Below are 13939 nucleotides of genomic sequence, written 5' to 3'. Positions count from 1 at the left end.
GTGCTCGACAAGGCCAAGGATTTTAGCATTTAGAAAACATACAAGGACATAAATTGAAAAACGGAAACAAACACCAGAAAGTGACACCAATAGAAATACAAGTAACTTGAAGAGAGATAGTGCAGATGGCAAGAAGTATGGTTCATCCTTTTTGTCTCCGTTGGTTCGAACCATGTTTTAAGAAATGTAAATTTCGCTCGTTATCAATGATTCTGCGGTCTGACAGTGAGTGGCTGAAATGGAGTCGAGCTTTTCACTTGGAGCCAGCGGGTCCAAGCCTACAAGAGCCATTCTAGGTGGATTTGTACATTGGATTGCTGGCAAAATTATATGAGAGAAAAATCAAGGGCATGGTTTGCACCATTCCTTTCTTAGGTGAGCAAGTGCATAACAATCTACCGCTCAAAAAAGACATAAAAGGCCCTCTCATTCCTCTTGCCTCTAGGGTTTTGGGTTATGTCGAGGGGACTTGGGTGGGGTACCATATACTCGTTACACCATTTCCCTTTACATTGAAGCTTCCTAAAGAGCACCAACCAAGAAGTCCTTAACCAGATGGGTGTCACTAAATTCGATGCTGCATTGAGACCCAAGTGGGGTACCGTATACCCGTTACACAATGTCCCTTCAAGATGAATGGCTTCCAAAAAAGCACCAACCAAGAAGTCCTTAACGAGATGGACCTCACTAAATTCCACACACTTGTGCCCCTGCATGTTTACGACCACAAACGCAGAGGAGCGGCACCGGCCACACACGATGTTGTCTAATCAGAGAAAGGAATCACAAAGGTTGAATCTTATGTGCGCCGACCTAGTTCACTTATTGGTTTCACTAATCAGGCATGGGTCCTATCCGATGAGTTGAGATCTGACGCAGTCTGAACGATTGAGTTCTTAATTATTATACTCATTATATTTGTTGAGCATCTGCTCATTGTTTACCAAAATCAGACATTATTTTCTAGAAAGATGTTTCTTCCTTTCTAGGAGATTCCTTCACTAGTAAGTCATGACGTGGTTGCGTCCAAGAGGTGTATAATGTCCACCTGAGCAGGAACTTCAAGTTAAAATTCTGTTTGCCCCTTCAATGACGAAGACCTGTCTGCACTGGTTTAACCCCTCTTGTTTAGACTGTCAAGAATAAGAAAAATCTGGGCTTCAATATGCGGAACGTCTCTTCACTTGGCATGATTCCGTTGGTTTACTCCCTTTACCTTACCTTGCTTATGATAATAAAGCTCATGACAAGCATTATGAGCTGCATTTAGATGCCAAAAATAAAACCAATAACATTTCTGACCTGCAAACATCAAACTTGTCATGGGACTGCCCAAATACAGAATTCATCGGAGGCGATTTTCTGTTTAATTGGAAGCTAAATGTTGAACATTGAGACGATAGATTATGCTTTGATTTCACAAATTTGGAGTACCTTTGTATTATCGTGTTGTAGATATACCAAGAAGTAGGAGAAGATGGAACATGGAAGTATGAGCTAAGCGAGTCATCTCCTATCATCTGTGTTACAAGGCCAGGCCATTGAAGTGATCGGCATTTAAATCTGATTGGAAGGTGTGTCGTTTTCCTGAAATATGGGATCTGATTCAGACCCAATACGCGATGTGTATATTTTCACTATCCTTAACCAATTCTTTTACCTATACACATGCATTGTCACGACGTATCAAAAAAATTTTGTAATAATTATGTAATTGATAAATAGATATCCTATGCATTAAAATGATACAAAAAATTTTCGTTTAAATGTAACAGTTGCCTGATGAATCCTCTTTCTTGTTGATCTTATAATTCGGTCCCTCATTTCGTGCAGTTTTCTTTTGAGAATTTTCCGTGGCTGAACTTTGGATTGGTAACGACGGGTGCCCTCAAAGAATGTCCCACAGTTTTAACTAAAGTTTCAAATGCAAGTCCTTGTCAAATATTACGTTCATAATTTGTTGCTTGTGAACAGATGACGGAAATGATTCATGCAGATCTCCTGTATGTCATAGTGCATATCATTGTCATGGAGAAATTTTTTGCATTGGCCATAACCTTACAGTGATGAATAATGTAATACTTTCACGCTTTCTGACTCTCCATGCTTATACCTTTGTAGATGCATCGACCGGTTTTCACAAATTATACGATGAGAAAGCTAACATATGATTGCTCATTCTTTTAATTGGCCGGTTTTCACAAATTATATATGGCTGGATACCGAATTTCCAAAACAATGTCTTAATATATATATATATATATATATATATATATATATATATATATATATATATATATATATATATATATATATATATATATATGTTTGATGCATCGACCGGATTTTATGAGCAATCATATGTTAGCTTTCTCATCTTAATTACATGAATCGTGATTTAGATATCGAACTTCCAGGCCTTTGAATTGCACGGAAGCGCCACACCACACACACATGTAGTGGGTTTTGAAAGTTGGACCCCTAATCTCTTGAATGTCATATAGTCTATTACCTCCAATGGCAGAGCTAGAACTTGTGGTGAAGAGAGGCACAAAAATTAGGAACACACATTTTTACGGATGAAACATGCTTTCAAGAATTATTGTTGATGCTGATCAAGGCAGGTTTTAAGCATTGGAATGGGCTGATCAACACTTTCCTTCGATCTTAAGAGTTTTTTTTTTTCTTCTTCTTCTTGGATGTGCCTAGGATGGACAGGATCAAAACCCACTTTTGCGGTAAGCAACCACCTCTTGAAGCGCATTGTCACAAAGATCATTTTCAGGTATAAAATGACAAGATTTTTTTCAGCCATAATACGACAAAGTTGAAAATCTTGGAGGTTTTAAAAAAGTTAAAAAAACTAAAAATAAAATGTGAAAAATATGAAAATAAAAATATGGCAATTAAAAACTGTAAAAAACGTGAAATAAAAATAAAAATAAAACTTGCGCACCTTTTTTTTTTTGCGTTTTTCTCATTTTTGTGTTTTTCCTCTTTTTTTGATTGACTTGGTTTTAACGTTTTTTCATGTTTTTTTTTTCTGAAAAGGTAGTGGGTACATGAACATACATGTGCCAAAAACCCCAAAAATTGAAAGGGCTAGCTGAGGGAAGGAAAAGATTGAAATCATGTCTTGTGCTCTCACTCATGTGTAGTTTTGCACTTCTCTAATAGCAAATTGGACCATGGAAGTGTATGAGATCTCTATCTGTGAGTATTGTATTGTTTTCCTGTTGAGTCCAATCTCACGATGATTCCTTGGAAAAGCTTCATATGAGATATATAATATTATTTGATGTGTTTAAATATGACAAAAACATACATATTGGATCGACCCAAGACGAATAGATAGCTAACTGTATTATGTTTTGACCTACTCCTAATTAACCTGGTTCCATTTGATAATCCATCTGAATTTGGTTGCAGATTGAAGTACTCGGCACGTAAGGCATGTCAAATTTTCAATCCATTAATTGCAAGAAACTGCCATGTATGAACGCCTCAAGGAATGAATTGGAGAGATTCGGAGAGGCTGCCAAGTAGAAAATTAAGTGATTAAAAGCTAACCCCTTTTATCATTTTTTTCTGTTTGCTTGATATGTTGAACTTAATTTACTTGCGGAAACATATGTGGCAAGATATTTTGAATGCTTAATTCGGTAAGCAAAGCCCCCAAACCGCAGACTCCGCGGCTGAGGAAGAGAGAGAAGAGAGAAAGATTGTGTTGCGATAGTGGCGGCGCTTTAAGCCCACGAGGCAAGACGGCAATGGAGAAGGAAGGAATCCACCGACCGGCAGCATCTCTCTTATGATCTCGTGACGGCGACGTCTACTCATCCACACACGCCGCACACGGACGCTTCTCTCCCATTCTCTTCCTTCGTAATTACTCTTCCCATCCCCCGAGCCACCGATTTAATTGCATCTCAATTCATATATATATATATATATGAGTTTTCAAATTTGTCTGTTGGATGACTACCAATGAAAAATATAACGTCAAAAAATAGTTGTCGCAGGAGCATTAGCAGTAGTATATGATGCAATAATAGTTGGTATTTTTATCCAAACTATTTATATATGGCGCTTTCACCAATAAATTTTTTTATTTTTAGACGTCCAACATTTCGACATTCTAATGGCATGATGATTTTAGTAACATTTTCTAAATATTGAGTTAGTCAGCAGCATCAATCACGCTTATTTTCTCATACCAGATTTTTAAGAATTTAAAACAATATAATTAAATTAGTTAATATTTATGTCAACCATGTCAAAAGCACGAAAACCTTTCGAAAGTATACGACAACGCAGAAGCAACAGAAGCAGTCTTGACTTGTTATAGATCCAATCCAATGAATAATGTTTATATGCGTCATGCAAGATAAGGAACAAACATTTTAGACAAATGTTTGACCTTATATATTCTTGAGCCACTATGAGCAAATAGGCCTTAGGTAGACTTAATGCTTAAAACTTTTACTAAATAAACAGTGTGAGTGATCGCCTTTCACTTGTCTAGTTAAGACTTAAATGGTCAGAACTTATTCCCCTTTGTCTAATATAAACCACGAACAAAAAAGTTAAGCCAGAGAGACTTCAAGTCAATCTTATCTCAACAACCCAAAAAACCTGTAAAGTATAATGCAAGTTGAAACCCGTGGAACCCATTTGACCTTGGTCTCCATAAACTGATATTATTCACACTAGCTGGATTCTCAGCGACTTTACAATAATAGATGAAACACTCGTATGTAGGGAGAGAGAGACAGACGCGCACCACTTTGATATGTCAATAAGTTGGTTTGTTGTAATATTCTCTCATTTAATTTACTGTTTTCAAACCTAGAGTATATTTCGTCCATCAAATACATGAGACTGAAAGAAAAAAAAAAATACATGAAACTTTTTCATAGATGGGACAACAGATGGGACAACGACCTGGGCGCACTCTCATAAATCACAACCCATCTTCTAACAGTTTTGGTTTTAATATCAAAAAGGTTATGAACCAAGATTTGCAATTGCTTAATTACAACCTTATTTATAAGCCATCTAAGACTCTTCATAACTTTAATACATGATTAAACTTTTGGGATGTTACAATACTTAATTACAACCTCATTTATAAGTCATAATACATGATTAAACTTTCGGGATGTTGCAATTCAACTCCCTTAAAGCACACACACTCACATATGTGGGATCATTGCAACAACCCAGCTTACTTTTACGTCAAACTCAGACCTCTAGTCTCATGGATCCCAGTCCACATCTTGGCCATTTTGTTTGTTGTTTCAAAAAGGCTACCAACCATGATAATCAAATGTTTTAAGTCTCTCAAAGTTTTTCACAAATTTAAATATAAAACTAAACTTTTGGAGTAATAATCTTAAACAAAATGTCGTTGACACTCCTGTCAATCCTCCCTAGCACCTCTTGAAAGCTCGTTTAAGTTGTATATACAAACACCATGAGACAGTACAATGTTTACGACAAAATATTAGCATATTTCGTAACTTGTTTTCCTCGCCTATTTTTAAGTGTGCAATAGAAATTTTGGGAAAGAACATCGTCAATTTTGACACTCAAACGGGTGACATTCTGTTCTACCCCCCAAAACAATCACGCGGAGACAGCCTTTCTCTCGCTTTTGGGGCAAAACGGACCACTAGGTAGGGTGTGGGGCAGGGACATGTCTCTGCAGATAGGAACCACGCAGCAAGGATAATTGTCAAGTCGAAACGCGCTTCATTGATCTGCTTTTTAAAGTGAGTTTACCAAAATACCCCTAGTTCTTTCCAGCGTGCCCTTGTTAAACTTAGGACCAGTATTGGTCCATGTGCTGGTCAAACACCCCAAAGAAGCTTTCAAGCAGTAGCTGCACCATAAATCTTTTTCTATGCGATCTTTTTCGTTGATTGTGCCGTCGGCTTCCTCCCTCCCTGGGTTATCGAACGAACCTCCAAAAACCCCAAACTTTGTTGGGATCGATCTAATGCATGGTGTGCTGGAATCGGATTGTTGAATCTTATTATTGTGTTCTTGTTCATTTTAATCTGTTTTCGAGTTGAGCGAATCGTTGTTCTTATAAAAGACCAACTATTCTTGATTATATTGTTTAAGTTTCAAAGCCCCACATTTGGCGACATGTATAAAACTCTTGTTGACCCCTCTTCTCTTTTTTCAACATTTACGGGGAAATAGTTTGTGTGCGGACATTAATTTCTCCTGTATTTAGAGGAGAAAGGACTTTACAAGCAGTTCTGATCATCATCCTAAGTGAAGAATGTCCCAAGCCATCAAACACACTCTTAAGTAGAGTGAGAAACGCAAGATTTATGTCGATAATACCTCTAGATACTATGTCTAATATGTTAGCATGTCCAGTGTTTGCTTCTGATGAGTGGCCTCTCCTAGTTCTGCAACTACCAGGGTTCTCGAGGAACACTGGTGTTCCAACCAGTGGGTGGAGGCAGCCAGGCAGGTGTGCCCACGCCAGTCAATACAAATTGATTTACTTATATTTTTAAAGCTCCATATTTTTATATATTTATATATAGGTGCCCCTTAAGATTTAAAATCTAGACTATTGGTGCCCCTCAACCAAAATTGATCGTTCTAACACTTGCCTCTATGTGGAGTACTGAAGCATATGCCTGCACGCTAGCTAGCCTCCCTTGTGATTGTTATGACATGTTCACTTACACAGCAGCGCTAGCTTGACAATGAACTTTATTTAGTTCCTTCATGATCAATTTTGATTCTATTATCTTTGTTAGGCAAACCCATTGTTTGGACTCTTTCGTTGCTTAATTGTTTGCATTATATCGATCCAGCACTGTAGTTAAATACAAAACACCATTTAAATAAACACTACCACATTATTGATACTAAACCATTACAAATCTGTGATCTTTAATCAACCCCCTTTCCTTTCCCATGCAGTTAATCTCATTGAGTGCCAGTGTTCTCAAAATATTAAGGATTAATTAATTACTAAAACCATACTTTCAATGAACATATAAGATGTTATGGGTTATCGGTCTATAAGGTCTTCCATAAACAAAACACCATGTAATTACATAAAAAGAGAATGGTAAGATCCATAAATGATAAGCCTTTGGAGCTTGTAGCTGGTTCACGTTCATATGGCTGAATTGGATATGATTTTGATGAACTAGAGAACCTGGACCAAGGTATCTAACAATTTTCGTTGCATGAAAATTATCAGATCGTTCTTCCTAGAATGGCATCTATTAGTTGTATGTGAAGCAGACTCTGTCATCCCCAGTTGCAGAAAGCCCAGTCTTAGGGCATCAGGTGCTCAACTTTGGGTACAGTAAAGATGCCGCATGCCCAACAAGCATGAGCTAGCCATGTGTGTTCCCATATATCTTTCTCTTAACAGTAAATTATGAAAAAACTAGATGTACACCTAATGATGCCAGATGCTTATAAAACGTTTCTCTAAGGGGGAGTGCTATGGTACACAAGATCATAGGTTGGGGCATTTCTTGGTGAATGCACATTCCATGATGCGTCAATATCTCAAATCCATGTATATATTCTGCTTGTTAGGTATCCCGGCATATTAATTTTTAGTTCCCGGCCACAAATATGTTCGAATCTGTGAAAATATTCTACAATGCCAGAACAAGTATAAAATATCCTAAAATCTACCATGCCATATCATGTTCATGTAATGTCATCAATCAGTGTCTTATAATATTAGTTACTATGTTTACCCTCTCTCTCTCTCTCTCTCTCTCTCTCTCTCACAAACACACGTATACACAAGCACATGGACAAGTTCTTATCGGAAGATTTTCTTAATATAATCAATATTGTGAAGCACGGATGGGATTTTTCCCTCATTGAGTTTTTGAATAATGAGATCTATATACTTGTGATTATAATGTAGATAAGTGGTGCATACCATGAGACTTCTGTCATGATATTAATGAAGCAAGAAATCCCACCAGCATACCTCTAGGGTATTCATAATACAGTCACAATTTTAGTTTCATGCTTTCTTCGGAATATATAATCATCGCACTACTATTTTATATATACCCTATGGATGTGTACAAATTTAGTAAATCAGCCCAAACCGTTTATGATTGGAAAAGTTGCTTTCGCTTTTTATTTGTTTCATTTTAAGACATTTTTATGAGTTTCGGCAACACTGTATAACCATTCATGATAAATGTGTAAAGCAAGGCCACATTAGCTAGAGTGAAGATGTAGCAACAAACCATTTACATCCTTAGGGGTTTAACTTAAGCAACGGCCTAGAGGTTCCACAGGCACAGCAGAATTAAGTTGAATTTGGGGAAAAGCGGAGTCCACTAATGGAGGATGGATTTGTGCATCTGATGAATCCGTCACCGAAAGTTTAGCGTTTGGGACAGTTGAGACCAGTAGTGGACCTAAGTGTGGGTTTCCTCAAACATTCCACTGCAATGAAGTTGAACCCATGTCCAGCCACATACTGTGCTTGTATTGGAGCCGTTTGGTGATTTAAGTGGCCCCCGACCAAAAAATCCTGGCTCCGCCACTGGTGAAGACCATTTTAATTAGTTAGAACTGCGGAAAGTAGTGACGCCGTGCATGTTGCTATAATTTCCGGTGAAGGGTACATTTATTTTACATGATAGACTCTTTATTTTGTTTCTGTCACTTCTGGAGCAGCAAGCGCTTGGCGCCTACACTTTCAGCCATTCATTTCATGATCACACAAAAAATAGATAGATGCAGATCTCTCTCCCTCTCTCTGTTCATCAGTTGCTAGTAGCATCTCTCTTTTGTTGTTCATCAGTTGCCAGTGGCAGGTACGAGAGGACAGGGTTTTCAGACGCGATCGCCTCCTTCTCTTATCAGCTACAGATTGATATCCACCTTACACTTCAAATCAGCCAGCTCTCTCTTCCTCTAGATGGTTAATTTTGTGTCTCTAACAACCATCGCAAAAGATGTATCCTTTCGTTTAAGACTGTGACCAAACAACTAGTCATTGCAAATATATATTTTGTAAGATGGTTTTTAGTGACACAAAATAAAAAAAAAAGAAATAACCATTTGATCATAGAAGTAACTAACCAGGGACTTAAGATGGAAACCCTAGCTCTTAGTTGGGGAATCTCAAAACCAGCTGGCTACTAAAGGATATGTTGGGCATTTCGAAGCAGCATGACTCGAGCAAAAGCATGGTAGCATTGCATGTTTCGTACTAAAGGAAAGGAGGAAGCAAATAAAGAGAGAGGGAGAAACAGTAGAGGAAAGAAAGTGAGAAAGGACAGGTTAAGAAATTATTCGTCTTTCGTCATGGGCCGGGCAATCGGCCATCATCGAGTAGAATATAACGTGCCATGACAAGCCGACCGGATCGATGGAGGGAAGACCAAGGTGGCCCCCCACCACAACTTAACCTTTTCATCACTGTTACTATACTTGTATATATAACACTAAACATTATTATTATTGTTATTATTTTCATGCGTAAATAGAATACTTAATTTCTGCAGAACAAATTTACAGTATTATATGGTTGGGACTCAGAGAAGGGGCCTTCTTTCAACTTCTTTTATATTAAAAAAACATAAATTCTTCAATCTCCCCACTTTACATGCACAAGCCCACTCGCTTTTTTCCGGGGAGCACTGCACTCTCAGAAGAAGCTTAATGCTGAAGCAACTCCAATATTCTTCTCCCCACCACAGAAAGAAAAAACACAGACACACACACAATAAGACCTCCTTCTTTTCCTCCCTCCCTCTCTCTCTCTCTCTCTTCTCTAAGTATCTATCACCACATCTGCAACTCTTTCCATATTATTCTGGTGATTCACTTCTCCACCAAGAAGAAACGAGAGGAAGATAAAGGAAGGGGAGGCAAAAAAAAGAAAGGGAAAGGAAGGAAAAGGAGAGGAAAGAGAAGCAAATTAAGAAGATGGTGTTTACTGGAATTCCGGTTTTTTTAGATCCACCCAACTGGCAGCAGGTAAGAAATTCCATTGCTTTCCTTGAGAAAGATTTTCTCTAAAGAGAGGGGAAAAATTTATACCTTTTTGCTCTCGGCCGCTTGAATATCCCTAGCGATCTTTAGATTTTTCTTTACTAAACGTTGTGTTGTCGAATTCCATCAGGATCAGCCGGGAGGGGGTGGTGGTTCTGCTGCTGCTAGAAGTGGTGGCGGAGGCAGCGTTTTGGTTGGTGGTACTGGTGGATCTTCGGCTGCGGACAACCCTCCCGTACCGATGCTTCAGAGGCCACACTCGGAAATGGTTCCAACTACAGTCGGTGGCGCAATCTCCGGCAGCTCGACGAGGCCGACCCTGATGGCGGAACGAGCTCGGCTAGCTAAAGTTCAGCCGCCGGATTTGTCCCTCAAGTGCCCTCGGTGCGAATCGACTAACACCAAATTCTGTTATTACAATAATTACAGCCTCTCGCAGCCGCGACACTTCTGCAAGACTTGCCGCCGGTACTGGACTAAGGGTGGAGCTCTCCGGAATGTCCCCGTCGGCGGCGGCTGCCGAAGGAACAAGAGGAGCAAGAACAGCAGCAACAACAATAATAGCAATACCAACAGGTCTCGGGCTATCGAGACCAGCAGCGCTACCAGTTCTGGTGGTGCAACTATCATCTCATCCGGTAACTGCACCGGTGAGATCATTGGGATCGACAACCATCCTCCCCCACCTTCTATGCTTCCTTTTCTTTCTACAATTCATGGCTTCTCGGACTATAGCAATGGGGGCACGGGTATTGGATTGGCCTTCCCGAGTCGGGATTTATTGTCGACCGGCGCCGGAAACTCCTTAGGTTTAGATTTTATGGCACCAAATGAGCAGGCAGAAAACAGTAGCCTTGGGCATTGGAGGATGCAGCAGCATTTTCCGGCACCATTCTCAAGGCCTGAAGGTTTAGTCCACATAGAGCCCCAGCTTCTGCTACCGTTTGATGGGGAAGGATTAGTGGAGCACCAGTATCTTGGCACAGGCGCTTCTGATCAGCTGAGAGGAAAGCCACCGAGCCATTTGGGCAACAGCGGTGCCTCAATTAAAATGGAGGATAATCAGTCACAGAATCTAGCATATTGGAATGGCAACGGATGGGGAGATTTTCAGGATTTTCCGTCCACAACAACCTCACTCTTGTGATCCCAATCTGACGGAGTAAACTTTGATCTACTGAATTACTGCAGGTGATTACAGTCTGCACATGACATTAGGAGTTGGTGATGTCTCATAAGACAACAACGGCCTTGTGTTTAAAAGTAGGCAGCTTGGGTATTTCAATTATGTTAATTGTTGGGATCTGTAGAGTAGAGAGGCTATTTCTTTGTTTCTTTGTTTTTTCTGGTTTCCTTTTTCTGTGGTTGAACCGGGGAAAAACACAAAATCCGTGGAAGCTGAATATAAGTATGTAACAAGTTAGAAGTTAGCTATTTTTTTTTTCCTTCGACTTCAAGTGTTGCTTTCAATTTTGCAATGAACATCTCTCCTTTTCTTTTTTGTATCCATCGAATTTGTTGCATTGTGCACTTGGATTACATCTAGAGGCACCAACATGAAAAAATCGGTTAATTCACAAGGAAGGATGTTATTTCAAGTGAGTTCATAAAGTGGGCAAGAATGTTGTGGTGTTCCTTCTCGGTTGTAGATTGAAGCGAGGAGATGGAGCAATATTGCTCGTTTTGAGTCATCTGAATTCAAAGTTCTCGTCTTCTATTTCACTTCTTTGCATGTTTATAACGAACGTAACTGTTGAAAAAGAGAGAGAAAGAGAGAGAGAGAGAGAGAGCCCAAGTGTCAGCTTCTTTATGAAGGCCTGTTTCAATCATGGTGCCTGCTAAAGTTTAAAGACGTTTGTGTATAAAGAGACTAGATATGCGCTTGATATGCTTCATGTTTTTTTCTCATTACTGCGCTGAGAGTGAGAGTGAGAGAGAGAGAGTGATGAGTGAATTCTCTGCTAAAATATGCGTGTATATGTTAAGACTGTCATCCTTGAAGCCCCTCGTGCACAAGGCTGGCGCAGCCAGTGATGTGATTGTATGTGTCTGTTCTGTAACAGAGAGAGCTTGTGCGTATGTGAATTCCTGTGTTCCTGAATGCATCTGTCTAAAGGAAGAAACATGTACATCCTTTTCCCATTAAATGTTTCTCGTCAGCTAGTTGTGTGTACACTGCTGCACTGCATGCATATATAAATATGTAAATATATATATACAGAGGGGGGAGAGAGAGAGAGAGAGAGAGAGAGAAAGAGAGAGTTTATGATAGTGTCTAGGACATCTCTCTTTTCCACCTGCAAAAGAAAATTGTTAACGACGCCGAACAAAAGTCATGGGAATCAAAATCTTGAAAACCTGTTCGCGGGTAATTGATCATCAGATGCGCCTGTCTTCTCTTTCCCCTCAACTTTGGTTAATTTAGTTGCTCTGCCACCCTTCCTTTTCTTCCATGTGAGGGGTACCTCCTTTTCCCGGTCCCCGAGACAGATTGGTAACCAGAGAGAGAGAGAGAGAGAGAGAGAGATAGAATAAAGCGAAAAAGCAGCACACTTCCCCCCTCACTCTGCAGCAGCAGGCCAGCAGCGGCTGCTGCTTCTTCTGCTCTCTAGTGGGTGGTGGCCGGTGGGTCGAGGTCCCCCCACCCCCTGCCACCCTTTCTTTCCCGTCATGAATAACCAACCAAACAATCATGTACCTTCTGATGAGTATCTGCTACCTCATCCACTCATTGATTTTTTTCTTGGCTTGGAATTTGGATACTGAAGATATATATTTCACTGATCCTTTGCTTCCACTTTCCATATATTCCTGAATTTCTTATCCCATTGATCTAGACGCTTACTCATACCATTAAATTGTAATGGATGATTAGGACCGTATGAATGTTAATTTTCTTTTGGACTCTATTATGTTTGTGTGAATTCTTCGACTCTTTGACAGCGTCTTCCTACTGAGTATGGCCATAAGTGTGACGTTGTACACTGCATTGGCATGGGATTCATATGGAATTTGGACCCACACATATGACAATCTAACATCTTAAGCATGTTTAATCATCACCAGAAAAAAGAAAGATGCCATATCATCATTGTCTTGCATTCTTTGGTAACTAGAGAAACATAAGCAGCCCTACCAACAAAAAAGAGATAGAGGGGGCGAGAGAGAGAATAATGTACCTTTATCATTGGGAGATCATAAGAGGCCAATAGATTGCTGTAATTGATTGTGGGTATGGCAGATTGACATGAAGGCCAGTTTGGTAAACCTTGAAAGCAGTCAAAAAGATGACCACGGGTAATGAAGCTGCAGATTCGGTTAGTGAATAAGGAAAAGAAAGAAAGAGAAGGAAAAGAAGAAAGGGAAAGAAAAAGAATCTTCTTCATAGGTAAGCCAGTTATGGGTGTTCATCATCATCATCATCATCATCATCCACAACAACAGCAACAGAAAAGCAGCAGCAGCAATAGCAGCAGCAGTGGTCGGAAAGAGAGATGAGGTGCTTGTCTATGTTGTTGGTACGGCTGTCAAGACTGGCCGCAGCCCAAAATTCTATGCCTAATGTTAACATCTTCACGTGGATCAGCCTCATGAATAGTCCGATCCGATCCATCAACTTTCCCTTTTACATCCTCTCTCTCTCTCTCTCTCTCTCTCTAGCCATGGAAGTCAGTTTACATGACAATTATGTTCCGGTTTTGATAGTCTAAGTGCTTGAAAAGGCAGATTTTGGCCAATTCAATGCAGCAAGAACTTAAAAACCAAACATATAATGATTATTTTTTATCATCATTAACATTGTCGATCCACTTCTATTGTCGTTGTGAGATCTTTCTACTGAATCAGATCAAATCAGACAGCACAGACGTTGCATGATCTTCCTTTATTTAAGATCAGCATCCAAATCGCTAAGGCCTGA

At 39.6% G+C, this 13939-nt stretch overlaps 1 protein-coding gene across 1 annotated transcript; it reads left to right on the top strand.

The window, feature by feature from the left end:
- Positions 1-9643: 9643 nt before the first annotated feature.
- Positions 9644-11518, top strand: LOC116254633 (dof zinc finger protein DOF3.6-like). The gene is made up of 2 exons (XM_031630148.2): positions 9644-10005; positions 10151-11518. The coding sequence occupies exons 1-2, from the start codon at positions 9955-9957 to the stop codon at positions 11165-11167; spliced, it is 1068 nt and encodes a 355-aa protein (XP_031486008.1). The 5' UTR covers positions 9644-9954; the 3' UTR covers positions 11168-11518.
- The last annotated feature ends 2421 nt before the right edge of the window (positions 11519-13939 follow it).

This window comes from Nymphaea colorata, chromosome 5 (assembly GCF_008831285.2).
Source record: "Nymphaea colorata isolate Beijing-Zhang1983 chromosome 5, ASM883128v2, whole genome shotgun sequence".
Classification (NCBI taxonomy): domain Eukaryota; kingdom Viridiplantae; phylum Streptophyta; class Magnoliopsida; order Nymphaeales; family Nymphaeaceae; genus Nymphaea; species Nymphaea colorata.
This window is presented reverse-complemented; position numbering and strand designations above follow the sequence as displayed.